The sequence below is a fragment of the Stegostoma tigrinum genome, chromosome 2, assembly GCF_030684315.1.
Source record: "Stegostoma tigrinum isolate sSteTig4 chromosome 2, sSteTig4.hap1, whole genome shotgun sequence".
NCBI classification, from domain to species: domain Eukaryota; kingdom Metazoa; phylum Chordata; class Chondrichthyes; order Orectolobiformes; family Stegostomatidae; genus Stegostoma; species Stegostoma tigrinum.
In genome coordinates this window covers 21,750,599-21,777,563 of record NC_081355.1, presented here as the reverse complement: position 1 = coordinate 21,777,563, position 26,965 = coordinate 21,750,599, and the positions used below count along the sequence as shown (strand labels likewise).

At 39.1% G+C, this 26,965-nt stretch overlaps 1 protein-coding gene across 1 annotated transcript in view; it reads left to right on the top strand.

Moving 5' to 3' along the window:
* Positions 1-24,575, top strand: part of mturn (maturin, neural progenitor differentiation regulator homolog (Xenopus)) — a 37,401-nt gene extending 12,826 nt beyond the window's left edge. The window contains exons 2-3 of the mRNA XM_059652790.1: positions 15,407-15,529; positions 22,380-24,575. Of these exons, the coding sequence (XP_059508773.1) occupies positions 15,407-15,529; positions 22,380-22,490 (234 nt within the window). The 3' untranslated portion in view covers positions 22,491-24,575. The remainder of the gene's footprint in view (positions 1-15,406; positions 15,530-22,379) is intronic.
* Positions 24,576-26,965: the final 2,390 nt, after the last annotated feature.

Sequence of the window (26,965 nt, the reverse complement as noted above, 5' to 3'; positions counted from 1 at the left end):
GTGGGAGAAAGGATGTTGATAGTTCAAAGTGATCTGAATTTGGGAATGGCAGAACAATGGTGTGTCTAACTGCCAGAGTTGAAAAAACAGACAGTCGTACAGGGGTGGTGGGAGAGGACGTGGTGACAGAAAATGTATCAGAGCTGAAGGGAAGGGATGGGAGTTGGTTCACAATTTGAAGGTGTTGAACTCACTCAGTATTAAATCTAGAAGGTTGTAAAGTGTCTACTATGAAGAAGAGATGTCATTCTTCCAGTTTGCACTGAGATTCATCAGAGCAATGAAGCATACTGAGTACAGACAAGTGGGCATGTGAGCAGGACGCTGTGTTAAAATGACTGGTTGTGGGAAGGTTGGGGTCAGGCTTGTGTGTGAATCAGAGGTGTTCTGCAAAATGGTCACCCAGTCTGTGTTTGATTTCTCCAATGTAGAGTAGGCCACATGGGGTACAGTGAATATGTGGCACGTTCCTATATAAACGCAGAAAGTGCAATCCCTGCCCCTCACCATCTTCCTGCTCACCATCCAAGGGCCTTAACAGTGCTTCCAAGTAAAGCAGCATTTCACCTGTACCACCTCTAATCTTGTGTATTGTATTCACTTTTAACACTGTCCTGTTTGCATGTCCACTTATCTGTGCTCGGTATGCAAGCAGTGCTTCAGTGAATCATAGAGCAGACTGGGAGAACAACATTTCATCTTCAGACTAAACACTTTACAACTTTATGGATGTTAATATTGAGATCGACACCTTCAAATTGTTAGCCAATTCCTTCCCATTCTTTTAGCTTTACTTGTTACTTTCTCTGTCACCACGTTCTCTCCTCTCCACCCCCAAAAAAATATTGCTGTCTGTTCTTTCAAGTTAAATGCACTATTGTTCTGTCGTTCTCACATTCCAAACACTTAATCTAAACTATCAACATCCTTTCTCCCCCAGTGCTCTACACTACACCAGCAACCCCCAACTATAGTATAAATGCGTCATGTCAATCTGAAGAGTCATCTAGACTTGAAACATTAGCTTGCTGTCTCTCCATGGATGCAGCTTGACCCACTGTGATCTCCAGCATTTGTTGTTGGTCTCTTTTTTTTGTATGACATGATGTAATGGACTACTTTCTCCAGTCCAAATTGTATTAAATCCAACCTGCCTCCTACTGTGCACCATTGGTGGTTTGTATTTTTGTGGCAAATTTACTAAGTTGGATATAGTTTAGGAAATGAAACATGGGATGTATCATTTAAAATACTGCCACACTTTAATAAGCTATGTGCAGGTATTTCTCCTACAACGCAATAGTTGCGTTCTTCTGTGACTACATGCTATAGAAAATTGCTATACTGTACAGCAGAAAGTTTGTGTTATCCAAACAGTGTCCACTATTCAACAATCACATTACACCCAATTCGCATTAACAAAACGCATTATAGCTGAAATATCTGTAATCCCTTTTTTGCCTGTTTTTTTGGCTGTAATAATTTAGAATCGTCCTGTTTTCATGCTGTAAACCTGTATGGCTTTATGACCTGAAAGGTTTTTATGAACTATTGATTTTTCAGGTATCCATTTTGACTTTTTTAATGCTAAACTGTAGACATCTTGGCTTACATCAGTGTAGAATTGAAGACATCACTGCCTTGATCCAGACATAAACAGAAGAGTTGAACTTCAGGTGAAGGGTGAGAGTGATTCCCCTGAGCATAAGGCAGGATTTGACCAAGTATGGCATCAAGGAGCCACAGCAAAACTGAAGTTAATTGTAATCAAATGGAAAGCTCTCCACTCGGTGGAGTCTTCCTTAGTCCAAAGGATTGATAGTCCAAGAGAAAGTAAGGACTGCTAGTGCTGGAGTCAGAGATGACACAATGTGGAGCTGGAGGCCAGGCAGCTTCAGAGGAGTAGGAAAGCTGACGTTTCAGGGTTGGGACCACCCTTCTTCAGAACTTGGTAGTCCAAGGTTGTGGTTCTTAGACATGAATTGTAATACTGCCAGGATATAGCTGCAGGAGTTCCTCAAGTTACACATTTCCTAATCACCCTGTTTAGGGATGTTATTATATACCTGTGGGCCAGGTGGAACCTGAATCTGGTCCTCCTGATCTCAGGTGGATACACAACACCATAAAAGCTTGAGTTCCTCAGAATAGTATCCTAGGCCCCACAGTCCTCAGTTGCTTTATTAATGACCCTTCCTCCATCACAAAAGTCAGTACTGGGGATGTTCTGCGATGATTGCACAATGCTCAGCACCTAATTTCCTCAGATACTGAAGGCGATGTGGTACAAAAGCTTTGCACAATCCAGTCTGGAGGCTGATAATGGTGAGCAACATTTCATGTGTCACAGTGCGAGGCAATGGTCATCTCAATAACGAAGTTAGGAGATAGTGGTGAGAATGAAATTCACAATGACGTTATCAGTATCAACATCTGGGGATTAGCACTGATCAGAAACTGAACTGGACCAGCAACGTAAGTACTAAAGCAACTAGAGCTGATTGGAGCCCAGGAGTTCTGTGGTGAGTAACATGCCTCTTAACTGTCAAAGGCACAAACCAGCAACATGATGGAATGCTGTCCAATTGCTCCATCACCAATACACAAAGGTGGCACTGCAGGGTGCGTTGCAGGAACTCATCCTGACTCTCTTGATGGTACCTTCCAAATGTATGATCCTTACCATCTGGAAAGTCAGGACACACATGAGAGCACCATGCCAACTGCATGTTTACGTTTGGATCAAATACAGTCCACGCTTGCAATTCCCTAACAGCGCTGTGGGTATATTTATCCCCTGTGGATGGCATAGAAGAAAGTGGTGGGTTTCTTGAGGTCAGTCAGGGACAGACAATAAATACAAGCCGAACTTGTTTAAATCTGTAAACAAATATTTGAGAAAAAAGATTTACCCTGCAGAATGTAGAGTCATAGTGTAGTAGGCTTCTATGTTGAGTAAGTGACAAAAGGTCCGTAATCTTCTACAGCATTGAATTGATTGCTGTTTGGGCTAAAGTAATCTGAAGAAGCAGCCCAAAAGTGTCCCATCATCTGCTTGGTTTGGCAGGCTCTTAAGCACAAGTCATAAAGAGAAGGTGCATAGTTTAAACTGAACTTGAAGGAAGTGAACATGCAAGCCCCATGGACCACAGAAACAGATTTTTTTTTCTTTTTTGGAAAATAAAACTTTCAAGGAAAATGGAATAACTAGTTGTGGGTGATGAGAGACAGTTAATCTTTAGGGATGCTGTATTCAACTTGAGAATCTTCTTTGTCCTGGTTGTGAATTTTGTGGTTAGATGTGCAGGCTAGGTGGATCGGCCATGCTAAATTGCCCATAGTATTCGGGGGGGGTGTGGGTTATAGGGGGATGAGTCTGGGTGGGATGCTGCAAGGGGTGGTGTGGACTTGTTGGGCCGGAGGATGTGTTTCCACACTGTGGGGAATCTAATCTAATCTAATATTAAAAGCTTTGTTAGTTAAACAGTACATTCTCTGCTAAATCACATTTTTACAATATGTGAGTTGATGAAGTATGTGTTGGGTTGATGTGCATTGGGAGGTTACCACGGGTGAGTATGTTTACCCTGTTTTCCTCGTGTTGCGCTTAGCTGGTGAGGTTTAAGCTGACGAGGTTCATGTACTAGGTAGGACAAGTGTGGAGGATGATGAAAGTACCTTAATAAGTAAATGAAAATGGAGATCAGAACATTCAATTGAACTTGGACAGACACAGTGGCTGGAATTGAGTAAGAAGACATTTGTATTCATCTGAACGACTAGTACAGTTGCAGAGGAAATGGTCAACAAAACCCATTTGAGTAAGTTTAGTTGGGGCCCATATTTCAGATTGAGTCTCAGGTTTGTACAAGAGTAATTTGCTCCAGAAGAATGTCCAGGAATTTCTAACAGTGTATAGACTTATTTCTTTTAATGAGAATAACTATTGTGATTTAATTTTCTGCAGGGCACTGGCTTGAACCATATTTACAATATTTAGATCAATAAATTTTGGGCTTTGTGCAATTTGTCAATTTGGATTTGGTGACTTCCACAACAAAGATTGGGTGATTTGATTGTTTATCTTCAGTTGATACCCAGTAGCCAAATTGCATTGTATCTCTGTTTTTAGTCAACTGGATGTCTGTTTCTAAGTTTGCTATGGTGTTAGGATCCCTCATACTCCCACTCATTTTGACTCCTTTCACAAATACCTGGAAGAAATATTGCTAGATACTGTAGTAGTTTTACTAACACAGGTTCCCTTTCCAGTGCTCTCAAATCTATGTTAAACCATGTTGGTGATTGTTTCCTGGCTGATACTGTGTGAGTTAACACCCTTCTTGATGTCAACTCTGCATTTCATCCAGAGCTATCCCATAGGGGATTTGTTGGTTTATAATTAATTAGTTGTTTTTATTTTGAGGGAATCCATGTCTGTTCTCCATGAACCGTTCTCAAAACCTTAAAACCACTAAAGCTGCCACAATCGGAAACATTCCAATGTTAGATGCTTGTTTCCTTGTCAGTGTTATGAAGCTCAATTTTGCTGAATCCCAAACTCTTTACAAGGTGACTATATCTAATGAAGTTGATCTTGCTTTATATACTGAACATTTAACCTCTTAGTCAGCCTGGCAGCCTTCTACAAACAGGGGCCAGAAAACATCTACCATGTCTGGTCTGCTTTTGTATCCATCTAAAAGAGCACCTGAGAGGAGACTCTTGGGTTTCTCTACCGGGAAACATCAAGACTGGTTAAGAATAATCAGAAAATATAGGATCTACTAAATCACTAACTAATGATTTCTTGAATGTGAAGCATGACCAAAATGCAAGGAAGAGGTTGACAGACAAAATTAAGGTCCAGAGAAAGAACCTGTGACCAAAATGACTTTTGATAGCTGGAAAGAGCAGAAAAAGTCCAACCACTCTGACCACCATGTCATCTATGGATTCTTCACATTTCAAACTGTCTATTGCCAGAGCACTCGACTTACCCCATCGAGGGGTTAGAATGGGGTGGGTCTCATAGAAGACAGAACAGCAGTTGGTGCTCCTTGGAAGGAGCACTGGAAAAATCTCTGCAGTCAAGATCCTTGATGTGACTGTCCATGACCTCATTCCTCAGCGTTTTACCTGTCTCCGTCTCAATATTAACTTCACGAGGTTGAAACGACCATCTGACAGAATCCATGTTGAAATGTGAAAAAAGGACTCGAAGCAATTTTTAGTGACTCCCTGTCCCTCATCGAAGGAAGAGGCTATGATGGGGGATTTGAGGGGCTGCAGTTGTGACGTTCTGCAAGAAATTAGACCAGACTGATTTGCGGTAACTACAGCATGGGTTTCCTACTGTCCACTGGAGGGAATGTCATTGCAAGAGTCCTTTACAGTCATCCTCTTTTCTATGACTGAAGAGCCACCATGTGGATTCCTTGCATCAAGAAGCACAGTGGATATGATTCTCGCAGCAAGATGAGCCCAGAGAGCTGTACGTGGCTCCTGTTGATTTTACAAAGGCCTTCAACTGCATTAACCTGAACGGGTTCAGTTTTGTTGCAAAATTTTGGATGCCATAGAAATTCATCACTGTTCTCCACCTATTGCATGATGTGAGAGTCGTGATTCTTACCAGTGAATCTACAACAGAGCCAATATAGGTTTAAACTTGGCTTTGAGCGAGGTTGTATCTTTGGATAAGCATGCTTGTCATCTTCCTTGCTGAAATACCTCCCACCCCATCTCCAAAAAGCTTCCTGCTGCAGTGGAGTTAATCTACAGGATGGCAGGAGACTAATTGTTCAACTTATGTCGCTACAAGTTGAGCACCAAGACTACCCCAACGACTATCATCAAGTTGCAGATTTCACGTGAGGCTTCAGTATGTGCACTTGCAGAAGTTGTACTCCAAATAACTGTTTATGTGTATGATAGAAGTGCCGTTTAGCTAAACATCATGAAGGTGAAGTTCATCTACCAGTGTGTTCCTGCCATACAGTACAGCCCTTTATAACTAACAAGATGTGGGGAGAGACAGGGAAGTGGAGTTGAAATGCCCATCAGCCATGATTAAATGGCAGAATGGACTCGACGGGCTGAATGGCCTTACTTCCACTCCTATGTCTTATGGAGACCTGGACAATGTGTGTCAGTTATGTTACCTTGGGAGCTTCCCTTTTTCACCAAGGGCAGACGTGATTCATCTCCAGAATGCCAATGTATACTTTGACTGGCTGACTAGCACAGTGTTTGACAAAAGACTTCAAACCTGGTGCTAAACTCATGACAGGGTAGTAGTGTTTCTTGCCCTTCTGTGGCCATTGGAATATCTGGGTTTAGTAGACCTAACCACCTTTAACCTCTGATCTCACCCTTGTTCTCATGCATTTGAGACATGGACATTGCACAACATCACCTTGATTTGATAGAAATATTACAAATGATGCCTCTGCAAAATCCTAGAAATCTATGGCAGGATAGTCACTCCAGTATCTATGACTGTTCTCAGGCCCTCATCCCTAGGATCAAGGCATTGTTTATGGTCAGCCAGTTACATTGGCTGAGCCACACTGACTGCATGCTTGATTCGAGACTCTCAAAATGAACTCTGTACTTGAGTTGCATAATGGTAAGCATTACTAGGGGGACAAAAATAACAGTCCAAGTGTTGTCTTGAAGCCTTCCTGAAAAGTGTAGTAATCTTGCTGACTTGTGGAAAATTACAGCTTATTTCATAACTGAATATTAAGTAAGCAGTCCAACGAGAGAAGCTGAGGGCCCACACACGACTTGCATGAAAACTGTAATGCTGAGCTTTTTGTTTATTTTTTCTAATTTATTCCTAAGATCCTGTACCACAGTACCTTTGCACCACTGGCACCAGAGGTAGTGACTTTACAAACTTTACAGTGCACTCATGTTGAGTACATGTGATAATAAACCTAATTCTAAGACGTTGTAGGAAGCTAAATCTGCCTGTCATACATCTGGAATTTATTCTTGTATCTGTGGATTATATCATCAAAGGGCAGTGTATAGGCAAAGAGGAAGGATAAGTATGACTGTACAAAAGTGTGTGTGTGTTGAGTTAAGGTAGTCAAGACTCTTAAACCTAGATATTCTCATCACTAGACAGTTGTTGGAGTACTGTGTCAGGAATTTCAAATGCAGAAGATTCCTTGGGAATTGTCTGGGAAATTCAAGATTCAGTGGGCATTTCTCCTGCATCTGGAACTCTGAAGAAGTCTGTTTTGAAGTTGCAGACTTTTGGAAAGTAGTTTAGGGTAAGTTAATAATCTAGGAAAAGTTAGAGGATTGAAAATCCAGTCCTGCTGTGGCTAAGTATTAAACTGTTCACTTCAGTCTAAATGACCGGACCCAACATGCTGACCTACCTGAGGACTCCATAGCTTTTCAGGTGCCTTAACCAGCAATCATTCTACCTTCAGACTTTGCTACAAATTTGTTCTTTCATCGGAGCTGTCAACGTGACAGGTTGTATAACTGGACATTTGATACAGAATATAGCATCTGCTGCTTTGAAGGAGCTGGGATTGGGATTTTCGGTCAGAAATAGAGTTCAAACCAATGACGTTATGTGAGAGTGGAATGACGATCCGACCCTGATATTTACTACTCCTCAGAATATCTGGACCGTAATTTCCAAAGTGTTCCCAAAATCCTAACTCTTTGTGAAATATCTATTCGTCATCTGTAAAAGCCACGTGGAGTGTTCTAAAGATGCAAGTTGGTGCTCAAGTTCATTTGTTTCCTTGCACAATGTAATTTTTATTCTTTCATGCATTGTGTTTTAAGGTCAAGACCAGCATTGATGCTTTGCCCTTATGTGACTAGAAAGGCAACTGCAGGGGCCAGTTAAGAGTCATCCGCATTGTTGTGGGTCTGGACTCACGTGTAGGCTAGATTAGGAAAGGATCTCCGATTTCCTAAAGAGCTTAAGTGAGCCAAGTGTTTTGTTTTTGGCAGCTATGATCAATTTTTGTTATAGTCACCATTTTTGAGAGTATCTTTTATATTCCAAATTGATTTTAATGCATTTAAATTTCTTCTGTTGCCTTGTTGGGATTTGAGACCATTTCCTCACTATAAATCTGGGTTTTTGGATTAGTATGCTGCACCACTGCACCCCACACCCCCAAAAAAACCAGTTTGAGTATAACTAGTCTCAGGAGTTGTGTACATCTCAATTTTTAAAAACTTATTTTCCTTTATTTTCTAGCTCACACTAGGATTTCTTTTTCTCTATTTGATTGTGTTCCTGCCATTGTTAGCATATGATCTGCTGAGTCACAGTGAATGCAGTTTTTGGGCAAAGGACCACACTAGAGCATTTGTGTTGCTTTTGAAAGTAAATACAGAGCTCTCGTTGATATTTTGCTCTCAATCCAGCAGCTTTTATCTCCTCTTTCTCTGACCCAAAATAACGTAACATTTTCAGTATAATGTGGCTGATCAGATCAAGGGAGACAGTAGAAAGGAGAGTTGGGTAGGATGTACAAAGTGACTGATTTGTTTCTGCCTGGTTTGCATCCATTTTAGTATTAAATTTTGTGTGCTTGGCACACTCTTCAGATCTGAAACATGATCAATTTTTAAATGCCAAGAATTTCATTGAAGCTGCAAACTGATTCATTTGCCTAACATACTGTACGTAAAGTGTACCAAACACATCTCACATCTCAAGTGATATAGATGTTAGTTAGTATAGTGTTTGGGTGGAAGAGTATAATAATTGAATTTCATAGAATTTTTCAGTACAGAAGGAGACCATTTGGCCCATTGTGTCTGTACCGGCAAAAAGTTGCCATTGACCAGAGAACCACAGGGTTACTGTCTCAGATGTCTGATGGTGAGAGGTGAAAGTAACTTCAGCTGGTACAGGAATTGAACCTTGATGATGTTGGTATCACGCTGCATTGCAAACCAGCTATCCAGCCATCTGAGCTAACTTCCTACTGAATAAGGAATAAAAGATACCATGTGCATGATTGTGATCTCAACATGATCCTTGCTAGAAATCTGTAACATCTGAGCGAAAGAACAAGCTCATTACTGCAGTAAATTACTTCACGAGCTTTCTGATTGTACAAAGAATTCCTACTTGGAGCTACTGGATGGCTGTTTAGTACTACTTAAACACTACCCAAACATAACTCGTTTCTGGGTTTAAAGAATGGGGAAAAATATATGTTCATATCAGTTCAGGAGTTTTCATCCAAAGTTTCATTTTTTGTACGGATATAGTGGGTAACTTTGAAGCTGGTAAAATATCTGAGTTTCGAAAATGTCACAATTTACCAATTTCCAAATAATTCTGCAAAATAATACTTGCACTTAGTTAACTGTTTGAGATTAACATCGCTTGAGTCTCCTTTCTAAATTTTTGAAAATGGTCACTGAATTTAAGTCTAACCTGGGTGTGTTGTTTGTTCAATATTTACTTTCTGAAGTAAATTTAGATGTTATGATTGTTTAAGAATGGGTCATGGGATCTTCTAGGTTATAATTTTAAAGCAAAATAAGAGCAGAAGCAGTCCATTCAGCTCTTCCATCCGACTTGACCATTCAACCATGACTGATCTGATGGTGGCTTTAACTCCACTTTGCTATGCTGCATGACCCTTCAAGCTGTCCCTTCAAAAATCTATCTAGCTCTTCCTTTTAAATATATTCAGTTACCCAGCATCCACTCATTCATGTGGAAGATAACTCCAAGATTTAATGACCCTTTTGAGAGAAGAAAGTATTCCATCTTTGACTTAGGACAGACCCCTTTGTGTCCCCCAGTTCTGTATTCCCATAAGAGAGGAAACAACATCTCAGCATTTATTCTGTCAACCCTTTTCAGAATCTTGCATCCTGCCAATAGCTAGTTTCTAATTCTGTTAAACTTCAGTAAGTTTCGGCCCAACTTTTCATCATGAGATGACTCCTGTCCTAATAATCACAGCATTCCAATGCAATTATATCCTCCTTTTAAATAGGGATACCAAAATTGCGCAGTACTCCGAAGTGTAGTCTCACCAGTGCCCTGTATCATTATAACATACCTTCCCTTTTATTACAAGGAGAATGAAGCATTAAAAAAAACACAGCATTCCATTTTCTAATAAGGACACCGGATTCCTCAGTAATACAAACTTCTGCAATCTGTCTCCAATTGCACATTTTCTGGCATTATATTCCATGGGTTTCTTCCGGGTGCTTTGGTTTTTTTCCCCACAGTCCAAAGATGTGCAGACTAGGTGGATTGGCCATTGTATTATTGCCCATAGTGTTCAGGGGTGTGTGGGTTATAGGGGGATGGTCTGGTTGGGATGCTCCAAGGGACAGTGTGGACTTGTTGGGCCAAAGGGCCAGTTTCCACACTGTAGGGAATCTAATCGAATCTATCAAATTGTTTACCCAGTTTTCCCATCTGTATCCCTTTGCGCACTCCCCATAACTTGCCTTTTTACTTTGTATCAGCAGCAAATTTCGCTACATTATAGTCAGTCCTTTCAACCAGGCCTTTAAAAGATCAGAGATCGCTGAGGCCCCAGCACTGATTACTCTGACACTCCCCAAGTTAGTTTGCCAATATATGGTTCATTTATCTCCATTCTGCTTCCTGTTAGTTAACTAACCTTCTGTCCTGGTTAATATATCACCCCCCTCAAACTATGAGCTTGTCTTTATGTGGCTCCTTCTCAAATGCTATTCAAAATTTAAATACACTACATCTATTAATTAATCTTTACCCACTCTATTTGTTACATCCTCCAAGCAATGTAATAAATCAGTCAAAACATAATTTTCCCCTCTGTTAACCATTATTGGCTCTACCAGATTGTATTTTTTCTAAACGTTCTACTGCCTTATGGCAGTTGTTAAACTAATTGGCCTACAATTGGCTTTTTGTTGCCCTCCTTTCTTGAACAGTGGTGTCATATTTAAGGATTTTTAATCTGCTGAGACATTTACAAAATTCTCTGGAATCCTGGAAGATTGTAACCAATCCATCCATCATCTCTGCAGCCTCTTCTCAAACTATTTCCCACTAACCCCATTCCAAAGCTTGAAAACTGTGGTGACTGACTAATGAGTAGTGATGGTAGTGAAGAGAAGAGCAGTGAACCTGATCAGTCATTGCTACCTCCTGAGCACACAACCTAGTTTGGGTTCCCACCCTAACTTTCATAGTGTTGTTCCTTTTTTTAAATTGTCCTTTGCTGGTTTCTTAAAACCTTCCAAATCTTCTGGTCCACAAGTAATTTTTACAGCATTGAACATCTTTTGATTTAATACCATCCATAGGCCGGAGTTCGCCAGCGATAGTGCATTCTTCTCATGAACTCATTTCTCATGTGTATTTCTTTATTTTTAAAGAGTTATGAAACATCATCTTAAAAGTCAGCCACTGCTTTTCTATCATCTTGCCTTTTAAACTATTTTCCCAGTCAGCATCCAACTGCCTTTATACCTTTTTTTGTGAGACCATAAGACAGAGGAGCTGAAATTCGACCATTTGATCCATTGAGTCTGCTCCGCCATTCAGTCACAGATTAGAATCCCTACAGTTTGGAAACAGGCCCTTCAGCCCAACAAGTCCACAGTGACCTTCCGAGCATCCCACCCAGACCTATCCCCCTAAACCCATCTAATCTACTCATCCCTGCACACTATAGGCAATTTAGCATGACCAGTCTACATAATCTGCACATCTTTGTGACTGTGGGAGGAAACAACACCCGGAGGCATCCCACGCAGACAATGTGCAAATACCATAAAGACAGTTGCCCAAGGTAGAATTGAACCCAAGAACCTTGTACTGTGAGGCAGCAGTGCTAACCACTGAGCCACAGTGCCCTCCGATGGCTGATAAGTTCCTCAACCTTTTTACTCCGTAACCTTTGATCCCCTTGATAATCAAGTACCTATCTATCTCAATCTTAAATGTACGCAATGACCTGGCCTCCATCTCCTTCTGTGACAATGAATTCCATAGATTCATCACTGTCTGGCTAAAGAAGTTTCTCCTTATCTCCGTTCTAAAAGGTCTTCCCTTTACTCTAAGGCTGTGCCCTCGGGTCATAGTGTCTCCTACCAATGGAAGCATCTTCCCAACATCCACTCTGTCCGGGCCATTTAGTATTCCTTCTAAATTCCAATGAATATAGTCCCAGAGTCCTTAAACTTTCCATTTCTGGGACTGTTCTCGTGAACCTCCTCTGAAACTGCTCCAGGGCCAGTGCATCCATCCTGAGATATGGGGCCCAAAACTGCACACAATACACCAAATGAAGCCTGACCAGAGCCTTATAAAGCCTCAGTAGTACATCCCTGCTTTTATATTCAAGTCCTCTCAAAATAAATGCTACCAATTGCATTTGCCTTCCTGACTATTGACTCAACCTGCAAGTTTACCTTGAAAGAATCCTGGACAAGAACACCCAAGTCCCTTTGCATTTCAGGCTTCTGAATTTCCTCCCCATTTAGACAATAGTCCATGCTTTTATTCTTACCAAAGTGCATGACCTCATACTTTCCCACGCTGTACTCCATCTGCCACCTCTTTGCCCACTCTCCTTTTAGGTTTAAGGTACAATACTAGTTTATGATGCAAGTTTCACTGCCTTGAACTGAATGTGAAAATCTATTATGTTCTGGTCATTCATTATTTAGAGAACCCTTTTGCCCTGAGGTAATTAATTAATAAATCTTTTCTCATTACATGTTACTAAGCATAAAATAGCCAGTTCTTTGCTTTCAGAACATGGTTTAAGGAACTGTCCAAATGCAATATGAACTCATCTATCACTTTGCCAGATCTACAGTAAATCCTTTCTATCCGTAAAATCACAAGTTTGCCTATCCACACCAAAAAATAAGTAGCAGCAAAAATCATGTACACCTGATTTTTTGACTTTTTGTTGACCTATTTTGAACACTCTCCCCACTCACGAATTTCATTATTCGTGGACCCTCTCCGGTTCGGTGCCCATGCAGATGCAGAGGAATGACTGTATATATAAAAGTTGAAATCTCCCAAGTTTAGAGTAAAACTTTTCTTGTAAGCTCCAATATTTATTCTGCTTTATAGTGTAGCAACTTCACCTGGACTATAAGCCACTCTCACCGGTTACTTTCACTTGCTATTTCCTACTTTGACTCAAACTGTTTTTGTGTTTTGGTCCTCTGAACCATGTCCTTTTGTACTATTGTCATCCTTGATTGACAGGTCTCAAACTATTTTCTTTCTTTCTTGTCATTTGTAAAATGCCAAATATCCTTGAAAATGCACACCCCAGCTCTGGCCACTTGTCCAGGGACGTGGTTGCAATCACACCATGCTCATTTTTAGTGTGTTATCAATTCATCTATCTTGTTACAAATATGTGTTTCCAGATAACAAGGTCAGTATATTGATGCTCTTACAGTACATTTTATCTACCATGGCTTGAAAGACTTGTGCATTCATCTTGCCTTTGCAACCCCTCTCAGCAGCTGAAAGAGTAGGCTTAAAATAATCTGATTTCTGCTGTTGCTTGTGTAAGATGCATCATGATTTTGGGAGGAAGAGAAGAGAGACCGAAGAAAAGAAACTATACCACAGAGCAAAGGTACCTTACTGGACCATGATTTTAAATGGCAAAAACCTCTTATTAATAGTATTCACTGTCTCTCTTGAAATCTGAACTCTGTTTAGATGGTTTGTACTAAATTAAATTTATTTCCACAAGATCAAGCTTTTTTTTCTTTTAAGTGACATACAGTGCACTTCAGCAATAAAATAAGGCTGTGTTTGACACCATTGCTTGTTAGACCACTGCACGTGTACTATCTCAATATATCTGTTGTTGGTGTAGTGTAATGATGGAGACAGGAATTCATGTACAAAACTCTGATTTCACTGGTATTAATGGATGGTTTCTTTGAAAATTTAGCACTTAGTGGGAGTAATACATTAAAACTTTGAATAAGCCAAACACTTATGTGATAAAATCATAGTAAACCTCTAACATTTCCAAACCTTATCGCATTAGTAGGTTACTGAGACACACTTGGATGGCTCCAGGCTATAACTCTTGTTTGGATGCACACAAAATAATGCATTGTACATCCCATAGTTTAAAAATTCCTGCCCTTATTAAAACGTGCATCCTCTGATTATTATGAATTCTGCAACAAAAGATCTGCCATCATTTCTTTAAAACTTGTATCAATCACACTGGATTAATCACAGATAAGTATACTTAAAACAAGAATTTCATTGGTAATCTGGGGCCCAAAGCTTAAAAGCAGTGCACTTTGAAGTTTAAAAAATAAACCGCAGAGTATATAAATAGCATATAACAAATTCATACCATCAGATACCAATAGATTTGGACATGATTTTATTCAGTCGTAGGACTTGAGCACCGTTGGTTGTGCTAGCATTTATTGTCCGTCCCTACTTGCCCTTGAAGGTAATGATGAGCTGTCTTCTTGAACCACTGTGATTCATATGCTGCAGATCTACAGTGCTGTTCGGAAGGGAGTTCTGGGATTTTGCCCTAAAAACTCTAAAGGAGTGGCGGTATATTTCCAAATCAAGGTGGTGGGTGGTTTAGAGGGGAATTGCACCTTCTGGTGTTGCCATGTATCTGTTGCCCTTGTCCTTCTAGATGGTAATGGCCATGGATTGGGAACATGCTGTCTAAGGATCTTTGAATTTTTGCAGTGCATCTTGTGTTTGGTACATGCTGCTGCTACTGAGTGTCAGTGATAGAGGGAGTAGATGTTAGTGGATGCACAAATCAAATGGACTGCGTTGTGTTGGTTGCTTTGGAGCTTCTTGTGTTGGAGCTGCACTCATTCAGGTGAATGAAGCGTATTCCTCCCCACTGCTGGCTTGTGTTTTTCAGATGATGGACAGGTTTTGAAAATTCAGGAGGTGAGTTGCTCACTGCAGTATTCCTGGAATCTGACCTGCCCTTGTCACTGTTTCCAGGCTAATCCAGTTCAATTCTGGCAATTTCATGAGATTATTCATGATACATTAATCTTGCATGGCCAACTGATTTTTAAAAAAAACACAATTGTACATGTGAGATAATAGGAGCTGCCGATGCTGAAGAATCTGCGATAACAAGGTGTAGAGCTGGACGAACAGAGCAGGCCAAGCAGCATCAGAGGAGCAGGAAAGCTGACGTTTTGGGTCTAGACCCTTCAGAAATCTTCTGAAGAAGGGTCCAGAGTCGAAACATCAGCTTTCCTGCTCCTCTGATGCTGCTTGGCCTGCTGTGTTCATCCAGCTCTACACCATGTCATCTCTAATTGTGCATAGTTTATATTGTTAAACTGTTGAGCTGTTTTTATTTAATGCATGCTTCCCCCTATCCCCTTATCTTTGTCTGTTCAGCATGTGTGGAGTGAAAGTGAAGACTGCCTACCATTCCTACAATTGGTACAAGAATACATCTTATCCTGTGGAAAGAAGACTCTCTCTGAAGTACTGGAAAAAGTCTTTAAGTCATTTAAACCTGTAAGTGCCCAATTTGCTATTTTAAAAGAAAATCTAGAATTAACTATTTGAACAAAATACTGTCTTGTTTGTTTATCTTTTACTTAAGCTGTGTGTTGATGGAAATAGAGTTTTTAGCTCTGTGCCTTGACAATTTGTTTAAAAGGAATCTGTTTTAGGCTAAGTGTCTCTTCATCTCCTTCCTTGGGTTTATCATCAATTATTCATTATTGAAATGATACTTACTATGGTTATTTTTCACTATAATTGTTAAACTGTTACTTTTGGGGTGCTGCAGCGGATTTACACAGCAGCCCTTTACTTACATTGTCTGGATTTGATGCAAATCCAATGTAGCTTCGTAAGGCACATGGGAAATCGATTTGGCTAGAATCAATGAAGTACCTATAAAATCAAAATTATACAGTTGCTAAAACCTGAAAGAGAAATGAGAAATGCTGGCAATAACCAGCACATCAGGCAGCATTTATGGAAGAAGAAACAAGCATTTTGGGCATTGTAAAGTCTGTGCTTTCCATATGAATGTGAGGCCGATGCATGGCTGGCTATAACATTTAAAGATTAATCTCTCAAAATATTACAATTAGTTTTGGAAATGAAAATATATGCATTGGTTGTAGTATGCAAGGAAAGTTTGAAACTGAAATGTGTTGTTGGGCAAAGTAGTGATTGACGATAATATTAGAGCCTGAAATGAAAACTGTTCTGTTTCCTAGCACTATTAAACCTCATCTATATTTCCCAACTGCTGCTCTTGTCTTCTGGCTTCTTGCTGTTCCTCTCTTCCTGTTTGTTGGAGGACTGGAAGAGTTGTCAGTTTTCAAAGAGGAGGGAGAAACATGTCCTTTAGTATGTCACAGTTATGACTTTACTTCAAATGTAAAGTTGTTGAAGGTTTTCTCATCTCTTTTATATAAAATTGGTGTGATTGCCGTAGGTAATTGAGCAATAACCATTTGTGCCTTGCCATAAACAGCATAAATAGTGTTCTTTTTGTAGTAGTTTTTAAACCACAATACAATAGCTTTTAGAGCAATTCAACATAGATCAGGAAATCTCCAAATTCTTCTTTGAAATGTTGAGTTCTGATCGTCATTTATTGTTTGAGCAAGGGAAATTAGCTGACATGACATAATTGTTGTGAAACCTCCAAAGGATCAGCCATTACAGTACATGCATGTAATTTTCTTGCAAAAGACTTCACATTTAAAAGATATTGATGTATAAAATATCTTTGGCACCAAAATGCGCGTTTGGGCCTATATGTCTATTTAGATGGCTGAATAGTTACCCATGTTTCATCTGGTAAATATCTCTTTGGTGCTATGTTTAGAGTCAGTACTAGTTTTTCACATCGAAAATGCATGTTTGGGATTATATCCTTAAGCAGACAATATGTTATTGCTAGGAGGTTGTGCTCACAACAGCACACATACAATGTCACAGCAAAATGCACATAATAAAACAGAAATGAATCCTGCAAAAGAAAGTATGAAGCTGGTTTCAAAGTAAAATTTGCAGCATTTGCTAACTAGTCAACTATCCATGCAAAGGAAAAGAATTTAGTGTTCACTGAAAAACTTATACAAGAATGGAAGGAGGAATCCAACCTGAAGACATTGCCTAAGACCAACTGCATCATGACAATAGGTACTGTCACAGTCCTGACTTTAATAAGCTTTAATCAGAATAGATCCTTAAATTGTCAGCGGTTACGTCAGCAATGCAGTGAGCATGTTTGCATTTAGTAGGCTAAACAAAGCCTTCGTTGCAGTAAAAAATTTCCAAGCAATATGCGATAGTACCTAAATGTCACGGTACTAAAATGCCTCTTAGATAGCTTCTTGTTGTTATACCTACACAAGATGTTATCTCGCCTCATCCTCCTTGATCCATCTGCAAAACCTGACGCAGCTGATCACAGCGTTTTCCCCTTCTACCTCTCCTCCAATGTGGACTTGAGTTGGTTGTCTAGTTGCAATCTTGTTGATATATTTATAGTCAGAGAATTGCCTGTAAGTAATATTCTCTGACTTGAACCATGACCTTTTGGCCTCTTTCTAATTCTTATTCAATGCTGTTCCTGGGTGACATCATCTGGAAGCACAGCATCAGTTTTAACATGTGGGTTGACAATAACCAGTTCCTCTTCAAAGCTTCTCTCTCAGTTCTTCCGTTGTTGGTAAGTTATCAGATTGTTTGTCCAGTATTCAGAACTGCATGTGCAGAAATTTTTTTCAATTACATAATGCAGTCATATGACTTTGGGCCCGAGCTGCTGATTTCAATCTCCACTGGCTACTCCTTGTGGCTGATCCAGACTGTTTGCTGTTGAATCTGGTTCCAAGATGTACATCTAATCATACACCTTGGCTCATCATTACATAGGGCACCTTTTTTTCTGGCTGCATAACTTTGCCTTACTCTGCCTGCCTCTCTTTCGTTCACATGGATTTTGCTTGAAACCTACCTTTATGTTCGAGCATTAGATCATCTGCCCTAATATCAGATTTAATTTTAACACTCCCATGAGGTATCTTGAGGCATTTTAATATATTAAAGGCACTATATCAATGTGTTGTTTTGAGTGAGTTGCAGAACCGTTATCAGTTGCCTTGCGTATTAGGAACCTGGTTCAGGAGATTCTGCTGTCAGATTTCAGGTGAAGAATTGAATGAGAAACTGTCGAGCATAACCCTTTACTCAAAAATAAAAGACTTTAGCATAAGTGGAAGATAGTCAATATGTTGGGCTGTATAGAGTCATACAGCACGGAAACAGACCCTTTCGTCCAACTTGTTCATGCCGTCCAGCTATCCTAAATTAATCTAGTCCAATTTGTCAGCATCTGACTCTCATCCTTCTAGAACCCTTCCTATTCATGTAGCCATCCAAATGCCTTTTAAATGTTGTTATTACACCAGCGTCCACCGTTCCTCTCGCAGGTCATTCCATACACCCACCATCCTCTGCGTGGAAAAAGTTGCCCTTCAGGTCCCTTTTGAACCTTTTCCTTCTCACCTTAAGTCTATGCCTCCTAGCTTTGGACTTGCCTAGCCTGTTGAAAAGGCCTTGGCTATTCATCCTATCCATGCTCTTCATGATTTTATAAACCACTATGAGGCCACCCCCCCCCCCCAGCCTGCAACACTCTAGGGGAAAATAGCTGCAGCCTATTCAGCCTCTCCCTATCGCGCAAACCTCCAACTCTGGCAACGTCCTCGTATCCCTTTTCTGGAACCCCTCCCTATAGCAGAGAGACCAGAATTGCACGTGATATTCCGAAAGTGGCCGAACCAATGTCTTGTACAACTGTAACGTGACCTCCCAACTCCTTTATGCAATGCACTGACCAGTAAAGGTAAGCGTACCAAGCACTGCATTCACTATCCTGTCTGCCTGTGACTCCACTTCCAAGGAACTTGAATCTGCACTTGAAGGTTTGTTTGTTCAGCAACACATCCCAGGACCTTGCCATTAAGTGTATAAGCCCTGTCCTGATTTGCCTCTCCAAAATGCAACTCCCCACATTTATCTAAATTAAACTTCATCTGCCACACCTTGATCCTTTGCCCCATCTTATCAACATCCTCTTGTACTCTGTGATAATTTTCTTTGCTGTCCACTACACCTCCAGTTTTGGTGTTATCTGTAATCTTACTAACCATACCCACTGTGTGCACATTCAAATCATTTATATAAATGATGAAAAGCAGTGGACCCAGCATGGGTCCTTGTGGAATCTTGTGGCACACCATTGGTCACGGGCCTGCAGTCTGAAAAGCAACCCTCCACCGCCACCACCCTCTGCCTTCTACCTTCGAGCCAGTTCTATATCCAAATGGCTAGTTCTGCCTATGTTCCACATGATCTAACCTTGCTAACTGGTTTTCCATGAGGAGATTTGTCTCACACTTTACTGACATCCATCTTGATCATATCCACTGCTCTGTCCTCATTAGTCATCGTCTTGTTAGATCTTCACAAAACTCAATCAAGTTAGTGAAACATGATTTCCCACGTGCAAACTATGAGAAAACTTTTGACAAAAGTATTTTAGTAAATGCTGTACCATTTACCAGAAATTGTGGCGGGGTGGAGAAATGAGAACAGATGAAGTGACTAATTCTTTAAAAAGAAAATTAATCAACTACTTTAGACACGTTAAATGAAAAACCTCCAAGGCAGGTGGAATTTGAACCTGGACACTACCATTGTGACATGAGTTCTAATGGCTGTTAATTATGTTTAATTATATTCAAGTAGTGGGCATTAATTGGGATTTGCTTGTGCTCCTATGGAAAAGGAATAGATTGAAAGTTTTTAGTTGGGTGTGAGAGAGTTGCATACCTCAATAACTGAAAACACACAAGATGGTAGAAAGTTAGGCTCAATTCTGAATTATTAGCTTCATTAACACACAAGGGCAAGACTTATACAATTAATGGTGGAGCTCTGGGTAGTGTTGTAGAACAAAGACCTAGGGGTTCAGACACATAATTCTTTGAAATTTATGTCACAGTTGGACAGAGTGGTTAAGAAGGCACTTAGCATGATTGCCTTCATTGCCCAGATGTTTAAGTAAAGGAGTTGGGATGTCCTGATGAGGCTGCATAGGAAGTTGGTGAGGCCTCTTCAGAGGTACTGTGTGCAGTTCTGGTTGCTCTGGAAGGATGTTATTAAATTGGAGAAGATTCAGAAATGATTTAGTGGGATGTTGCTGGGAATAGAGGGTTTGAGTTATAAAAATAGGCTGAATAGACTGGGACTTTTTTCACTGGAGGTTTGGGGTGACCTTTAGAGGTTTATAAAATCATTAAGGACGTAGATAAGGTGAATAACAAGGGTCTTTTTGAGAGGCTGGGAAGAGTTCAAAACTAGGAGCATATTTTTAAAGTGAGCGAAGAAAGATTTAAAAAGAATACTAGGGGTAACTTTTTGACAGTGTGGTTCATGGGTGGAATGAGCTGCCAGAGGAGGTGGTGGATGTCAGTACAGTTACAACATTTAAAAGACATTTAGATAAGAATATGAATAGGAAAGGTTTGGAGGTGTATGGCCTGAATGCAGGCATTTTTAGTTTAGGAACATGATCAGCGTGGACTTGTTGGACTGAAGGGTCTGGTTCCATGCTGTATGACTCTATAACTGGCTATGTAACTGCAACACACGAAAGAAGTGGAGAAAGAAAGGGGAAAAAAAAATGTAGTATTAATCAAGTGCCAGTTTAATCAAATGTGGTTTATTGTGTCAAAAGAACACCATGTGCTTTAGAATTGGAAGTAAGGAGTGTGAATGCTTGCAATGTTAAAACCTGATATGATACTTCATAATTTGCACAATAGTGGCACAGAATGTAACTGGAATGTAATGTGACACACCCAACTGATTAAAGTAGGTTGATGAGAATGATTACAGGTCAAATTGCATTGTACAAAAGATATGTTTCATTGTATACTCACCACTGTCTTCAAGAACTGTGTTTGCCGAAATATTTAGTCTCATTTTGTAAAATTAGGGATTTTTAACTGAACAATAAACGTCAGTACTACATGAAAGAATTAAGTGCTGAGTTAAGATTTGTAAAACAGAAATAGTTTGAAAATGTACTTAGGCTGAAGGTTGACTTTTCAGTTATGGACAAATCTTGTTTTGCAGTTAGTGTACATATTTTTAGTTTATCAAAAATTATTGTATCAAAACAAATATCACAATTCCCAGTCCTGAAGAAGGATCGCTAGATCTGAAATATTGACTCTGCTATCTCTTCAGAGATACTGCTGAGCTTTGCCTGCAATTTGTTTTCTTTTTCCCTTGTTTGCTCATTGCAGTGAACTGAGGGGAAACCCCAGTTTCACTCTTGCCTAACAGAGCTGAACAAGTTGATCTCCACTAGAGACTCAACATATAAGTACTGGAACTTTGCTTAACTTACTTCTCACACAGACCTTCATACTTGCCCCCTCCCCTTCTCCAATTTGCATGATTTTTGCATTTTTTTTCAAAAGAAAAAATTAAGTTTTGGCATTTGATCTCCTGTGATGGAAGTTTGTTACATGTCGTTAAATCTCAAGTTGATTTATTATAACTCCCTAATAGTGCAATGTAATTGGCAAGCCATTTCCTGAAAGGGTGAAGGATTTATCCACACTATATTGCTAATACAGTGCTTAAGTTCTACAGTTTGAAATACACTCTTTGAGGGTTTACCATGTGGTTCAAGACAGTTCTGGCCTGAGGCTAAATGTGGTGATCAAAATTATTACTTAGCAGCAAGATAATATCAGTGTTTTTGCTCTAAATCAGCATTTGTGCTGTGGAATAGTTGGTTCAGCGTAAGGACGTGTTTGGCAGGGTAATGGGTTAACCGCAGAGCATTAAGGTTCGCCTTTTATTTAATGATAGCTGCACAGTCTGCATACTTTGTTTGCAGCGCTGACACTTAGTAATAAAACTTAGCAATTATGATGCAAGTTGCTATAGTTATAGCTGACTCTTACTGGCACTGAAACCAGGTGCCTAACTGGAGCTGTTCCTTCTCACTGACATGCCTTGTGGGGAAAATTGCTCTGACTTGAAAGATTGTTTTGCATAACTAAAATAAATTTCACATTCCATGATTCTGAATTTAAGACACCATTCTACAGGCATGTGCAAGACTCGTGTATGCATGCTTTTATGGGTTGCTGTATTTGATAACTTCTATGTTTTATAAGAGTTAGTAATGTTCCTTCCTACTGCTTTTTAAATTGTACGTTTGGAGGTGGGGCAGGTTCAACTTTAGTTGAATTTTCTATTTCATTCATTTTGATTTTGATAATTGCACTAACTCAGCATTTTGTGCATTTAGTTACTGGGTCTTCCCGATGTAGATGATGATGCTTTTGAAGATTACAATGCGGATGTTGAAGAGGAGGAGCCTGAAGCAGACAGTCAGCATATGAGTGTCAGTCAGCAGTAAATGTGCAGAGAAAAATCAGTTTGTATGAAGTCTTTATTTTATTGATGATGACCCATGTTCTGTATTCCCATTCAGCAGTCTGAATAGTCTTTATTTGTATCAAGTTTGAAACAATATTCCTAAATATTATCTAGTTTGTTCTGTCATTTAACTTCATCATTTTGTCAAACTGTAAGGAGGTGTGCAAGTTTATCAGGCTATGTATATATATTAAAAGTGTTTTCTTTCTGAAGGGAGTATCCATTATTTGGATTGGCCTATATTGAATATGTAAAGCTGTATTAATTTCTGATTGTTTTTAAGTTAGACCTTTTCTTAAAGGATGGTTTAAAATTAAATTGATGCAATCAGAATTTCAATTAAACTAGGTTTTGAGCCATACCTCAGTGATTGACCTATTAAAATATTTTCATTGTTTTAAGAATTGTTCACTGGAAAACTTCATATTAGATTGATCAGTAAAATCACAGATGTTAGAGCACAGGAACAGGCCATTCAGCTTAACTGTCTTGTGCTGATGTCTTTGCCCCATAATGGCTGCCTTCTACTCAACTGTTCATCTAACCCTGTTTACATAGCTTTCCATTTATGCTGGTGTCATTTCATTTTCAAATACCTAGCTTTATTAAATATTTTTAAAGAATATTGATTGTGGGTATTTAACTGAAGTTGTCCAAGTATTTAAACTTGTTCCTAAGCAACCTTTGTGATGAGTCTGTTTTTAGTGCAGATTTTACTTTATAAGTTCTATCAGGTAGTTTTAGTGATTATTTCACTCAAAATATCCTTGAAGAAACTAATTAAAATGCAACACTGAATTAAAACGGACATCTGCTTGCATCAACTTGTTACATTGTAAAATCAAAGGAATGTGCTATTGTGTAGATGCTTGAGGGCATTGAATACCGTTTTCTGCTACTGCTATATGTACTGCGGGTACTGTTTACTGTACTGCATTAATTTATTGCTTGGCTTTTAATGCACTACAGTCTGTTGGCTACTTTACTGATTACTTCTATGCATCTTAGACAAAATATTTCCAGCTATAACATTCCCAGATGTAGATCAGAAAAGCACAGATTTTGGTTCTCTGTTAATGTGCGTTACTAGAAGGAGCTGTAAACTTGCTTTTAGTTGGGGGAATTGGGGGTGCAATTAGTCATGTGTTTCTGGAAGGATTTTTTAAAAAAATGTAATACTCATTGAATAATGGGTTGCTTATTCAAAATGTTGTAAGTGGTAAATTGTACTGTACCTGGCCTGTGGATCTCTTGTATTATATCTGTCTGTATACTGTAAAATGGAATGCCTTGTGTAATCATAGGACATTTGAGGTTGCAGAAAATCTTGGTGTTTTAAAATGCCTTCTACTGAGATGCTAATTTGAAGCAGATTGGAACATTCCTTGTGATTGGAGAGTCTGTTACTTTTATTGACTAGGGTAAGTTAAGGTCATAGATGAGTGTAAATGTAAATATTCTATTCTACAGTATATATACTGTACAGATAATCAAAGTAAAAGTTTGGTCTGTACTTTGTGTGAACAGCACCCACTGTTTTAATATGTCACGTGCATGTCTAATTTTGTTGATCCTGAAGGAGGGAGCAAGCATCCTGTTAACAGCCATCGAATTGCCGCTTTCTTTTAAATGCATGGCTGGTTGACACAGGAGGTATTATTTTAATTTTGGTAGTTTATAAAAAAAAATTACTTTATTGATGTAATGCTTTGTTACAACCTGCAGCACTTAATTTATAGATACCTCAATGCTTTTGTTGACCTAGCAGTCTGGATTTAAAAATGGTTTAAAAACAAATTACACAGACAGAATTCTCTAGCATTCACTAGCCTCACCTTTTGAAATTAGATAAAATAAATGATAATAGTGTTACAGAACTTGGTTCTCTCTCCTTTTAGATTGGTTTAAAAGTATTACTTTTGTGCATTTAGACTGAATGTGTAAACCAAATGTGCTTATTTGTTTTTAATAGATATGAAAGGGATTTTGGATAGGTGAACAAAAGGATACTGTACTTTAATATGCTTAACACTAAACATGCTGGAAATAAATTATTCAAACATTGCTATCGTTGTTCCCTTAATATGTAAAGTTTTTCGATCAAAGGTCTCTTCTGAAATGAACAGCTGTAAAACAGTGACACAAATTTGAGGGATTTACGCACGGATGATCTCTCTTGATTTTGTGAACTGAATAAATCTTTGGCATAACAAACTGACAACCCAAAATACTGATACAGAAACAATTGAGTGGATCATGTGTGCGTTCAAGTCATGTTCTTTGCCCAGTCCATTAAACCGGCTGTTCTAACAACATCTCCTTTCTCTTTGGGTACGTTGAGCATAAGAGAATGACCCTAACCCTGCACCTCAACTCTACTCACTCAGTGTAGCCAACTGTCCTGAGATTTTGGAACTATATTCCATGCCTGCATTGTGTCTAACCCTAATCAATTCTTACTTGGGTATCCTGTTTATATATAAATTTGTACAACAAAAGAAGTTAACAGTTGAGCCAATTTTTTTTTCCTTGTAGCCTGGTCTACAGATCTGTTGCTGTGAAGGCTGAAGAATTTCTATTTAATATTTAATTTTCTGCCTTTATTTACACAGACAAATTGTTCTTTTCTATCTTAACACATCATTTCCCCCCTCATATTTTCCCTTACCTTTAACCACTGGAATGTGATTGAGTCCATGGTTGGTTGTGGCCTTTTAGTGAATTGCTCAAGTACTTCTCTCTTTGCAGTCGTCTTCCAAATAGTTAATGATGAACCCGGTTATAAATATCGTGTCTCTGAATCATATGTTATCTTCAGTCTCTTTCATTCTGGGCTACTTTACTGATGTTATTAATGGCAAGGATCCACGTCCATTAAAATAGAACTATTTTTCAATGGGAGTACAGACTCTGGACCAATTAAGGAGCTAATCTGGACGTGTTACTGGAAAAGTAAGTGGACAGGACATTATAAAAGAATTTTTGGCATGAATTACTGAATCTTTATGGAGGAGTAAATAGACAATACAAGGTTATCTGAAAAATATTAGGTATCAAATAGTACAGTTAACAAAAAGCTGGATGACTACAAACTAAGCATCCTTTCACAACTGAAATACTAGCAGATAAAAGTATCTCATGTTGATAGGTGTAAACGTAATTAACTTTCATGATGTGACTTGTCAATGACAAGGCAGGGATTTAATCTTTCAAATTTTCACTTCATGGAATTTGTATTTACACTCCTGGATTAATCAGTCCTCCAGTAACCAATATTGTACTGATGTAACTGAATATATTTTAAAAATTGGATCAGGGTGTTAGTGCAAATCTCTTGCAAATGAGGATCCATTTAACATAATGCTTGACAAGAGGAAAAATCATAGTTTTTTTGTTTTTGAGATGATATTGCCATAAGAGTGGTGGTGTGAAATCTTGAATGAATAAAAATTTGCTCCAACTGGGCTTGGGAATCTTCCTGATAACCAGCTTCCCACAACCAGTTGCAATTTTGAATTATTAATCTTTCTTTAGAAGAAAGGGCCAATATTTATGATATTTCAAAAGCATTTCCCCAACCAATTGATCACATGAAAATGTAGAAACTGGTATGGCAAACATTGCATCCTGTGCAGGAAGCTATTTTCTGGCATGTTTTGGGGCCTCTCTGGTTAATCATTTATGGTGAGGCTAATGTTCTGTTATGGCACTGACCTTCTGCCATTTTGCTAATTCTGTTAATGTTGTATTGTTTAGCTGCAAGGGCCATTAAAATTTGTGAATTGCTTCATTGTTGCTAAACTGCTGGTGGCGTTGCCCCAAAATCTAGGGAAATCCTCATAATTCACACTACTCAACTCTGGAATTCTCAGCATTCTTTAAGTGGAGCACATCTGTAATCTGAAGCCTGCAAATTTATGGATGGCACTGTATAACATAGTACACGGCACAGTTAAACCCTATTCTTTGGCTATAACTAATTGTGGAACTTGTATTCAGGAACTGTAATTTTATTGAAGCAAAATAAAACAAATAGTGCTTGGCTTACATGGTGTACATGTCCAAAATATTTGTCATCTTCCTGGAACTTCTAAACTGAATCTTTAAAAGTACATTGTTCTCAGTAAAACTGACAACACCCATTGAACTGTTCTAACTTAGAAATTGGCAACCTGAGATACTTGTTTCATCCCAAAAAAAGTTTTCTTGCAATCGACATCATTGTGTGGTTAATCTGTTCCACTCTCAAGCAGATGTGAACTGCTTGTCTGTTTGTGGTTCATAAAATCGCCCCTCTAGCTTAAATTACAGCAGACTCTTGCCTTTTGTTTGCAACAAATGCTGCAATTTCAGAAGTCTTGTCTAAGATAGCAAACCTACTTTGTTTTTTGAGGAGCTTTTCAAACCATTAGGGTCTCCTTGGTTTTGAATTTGGCTGTCCCACTAGAGTACTTC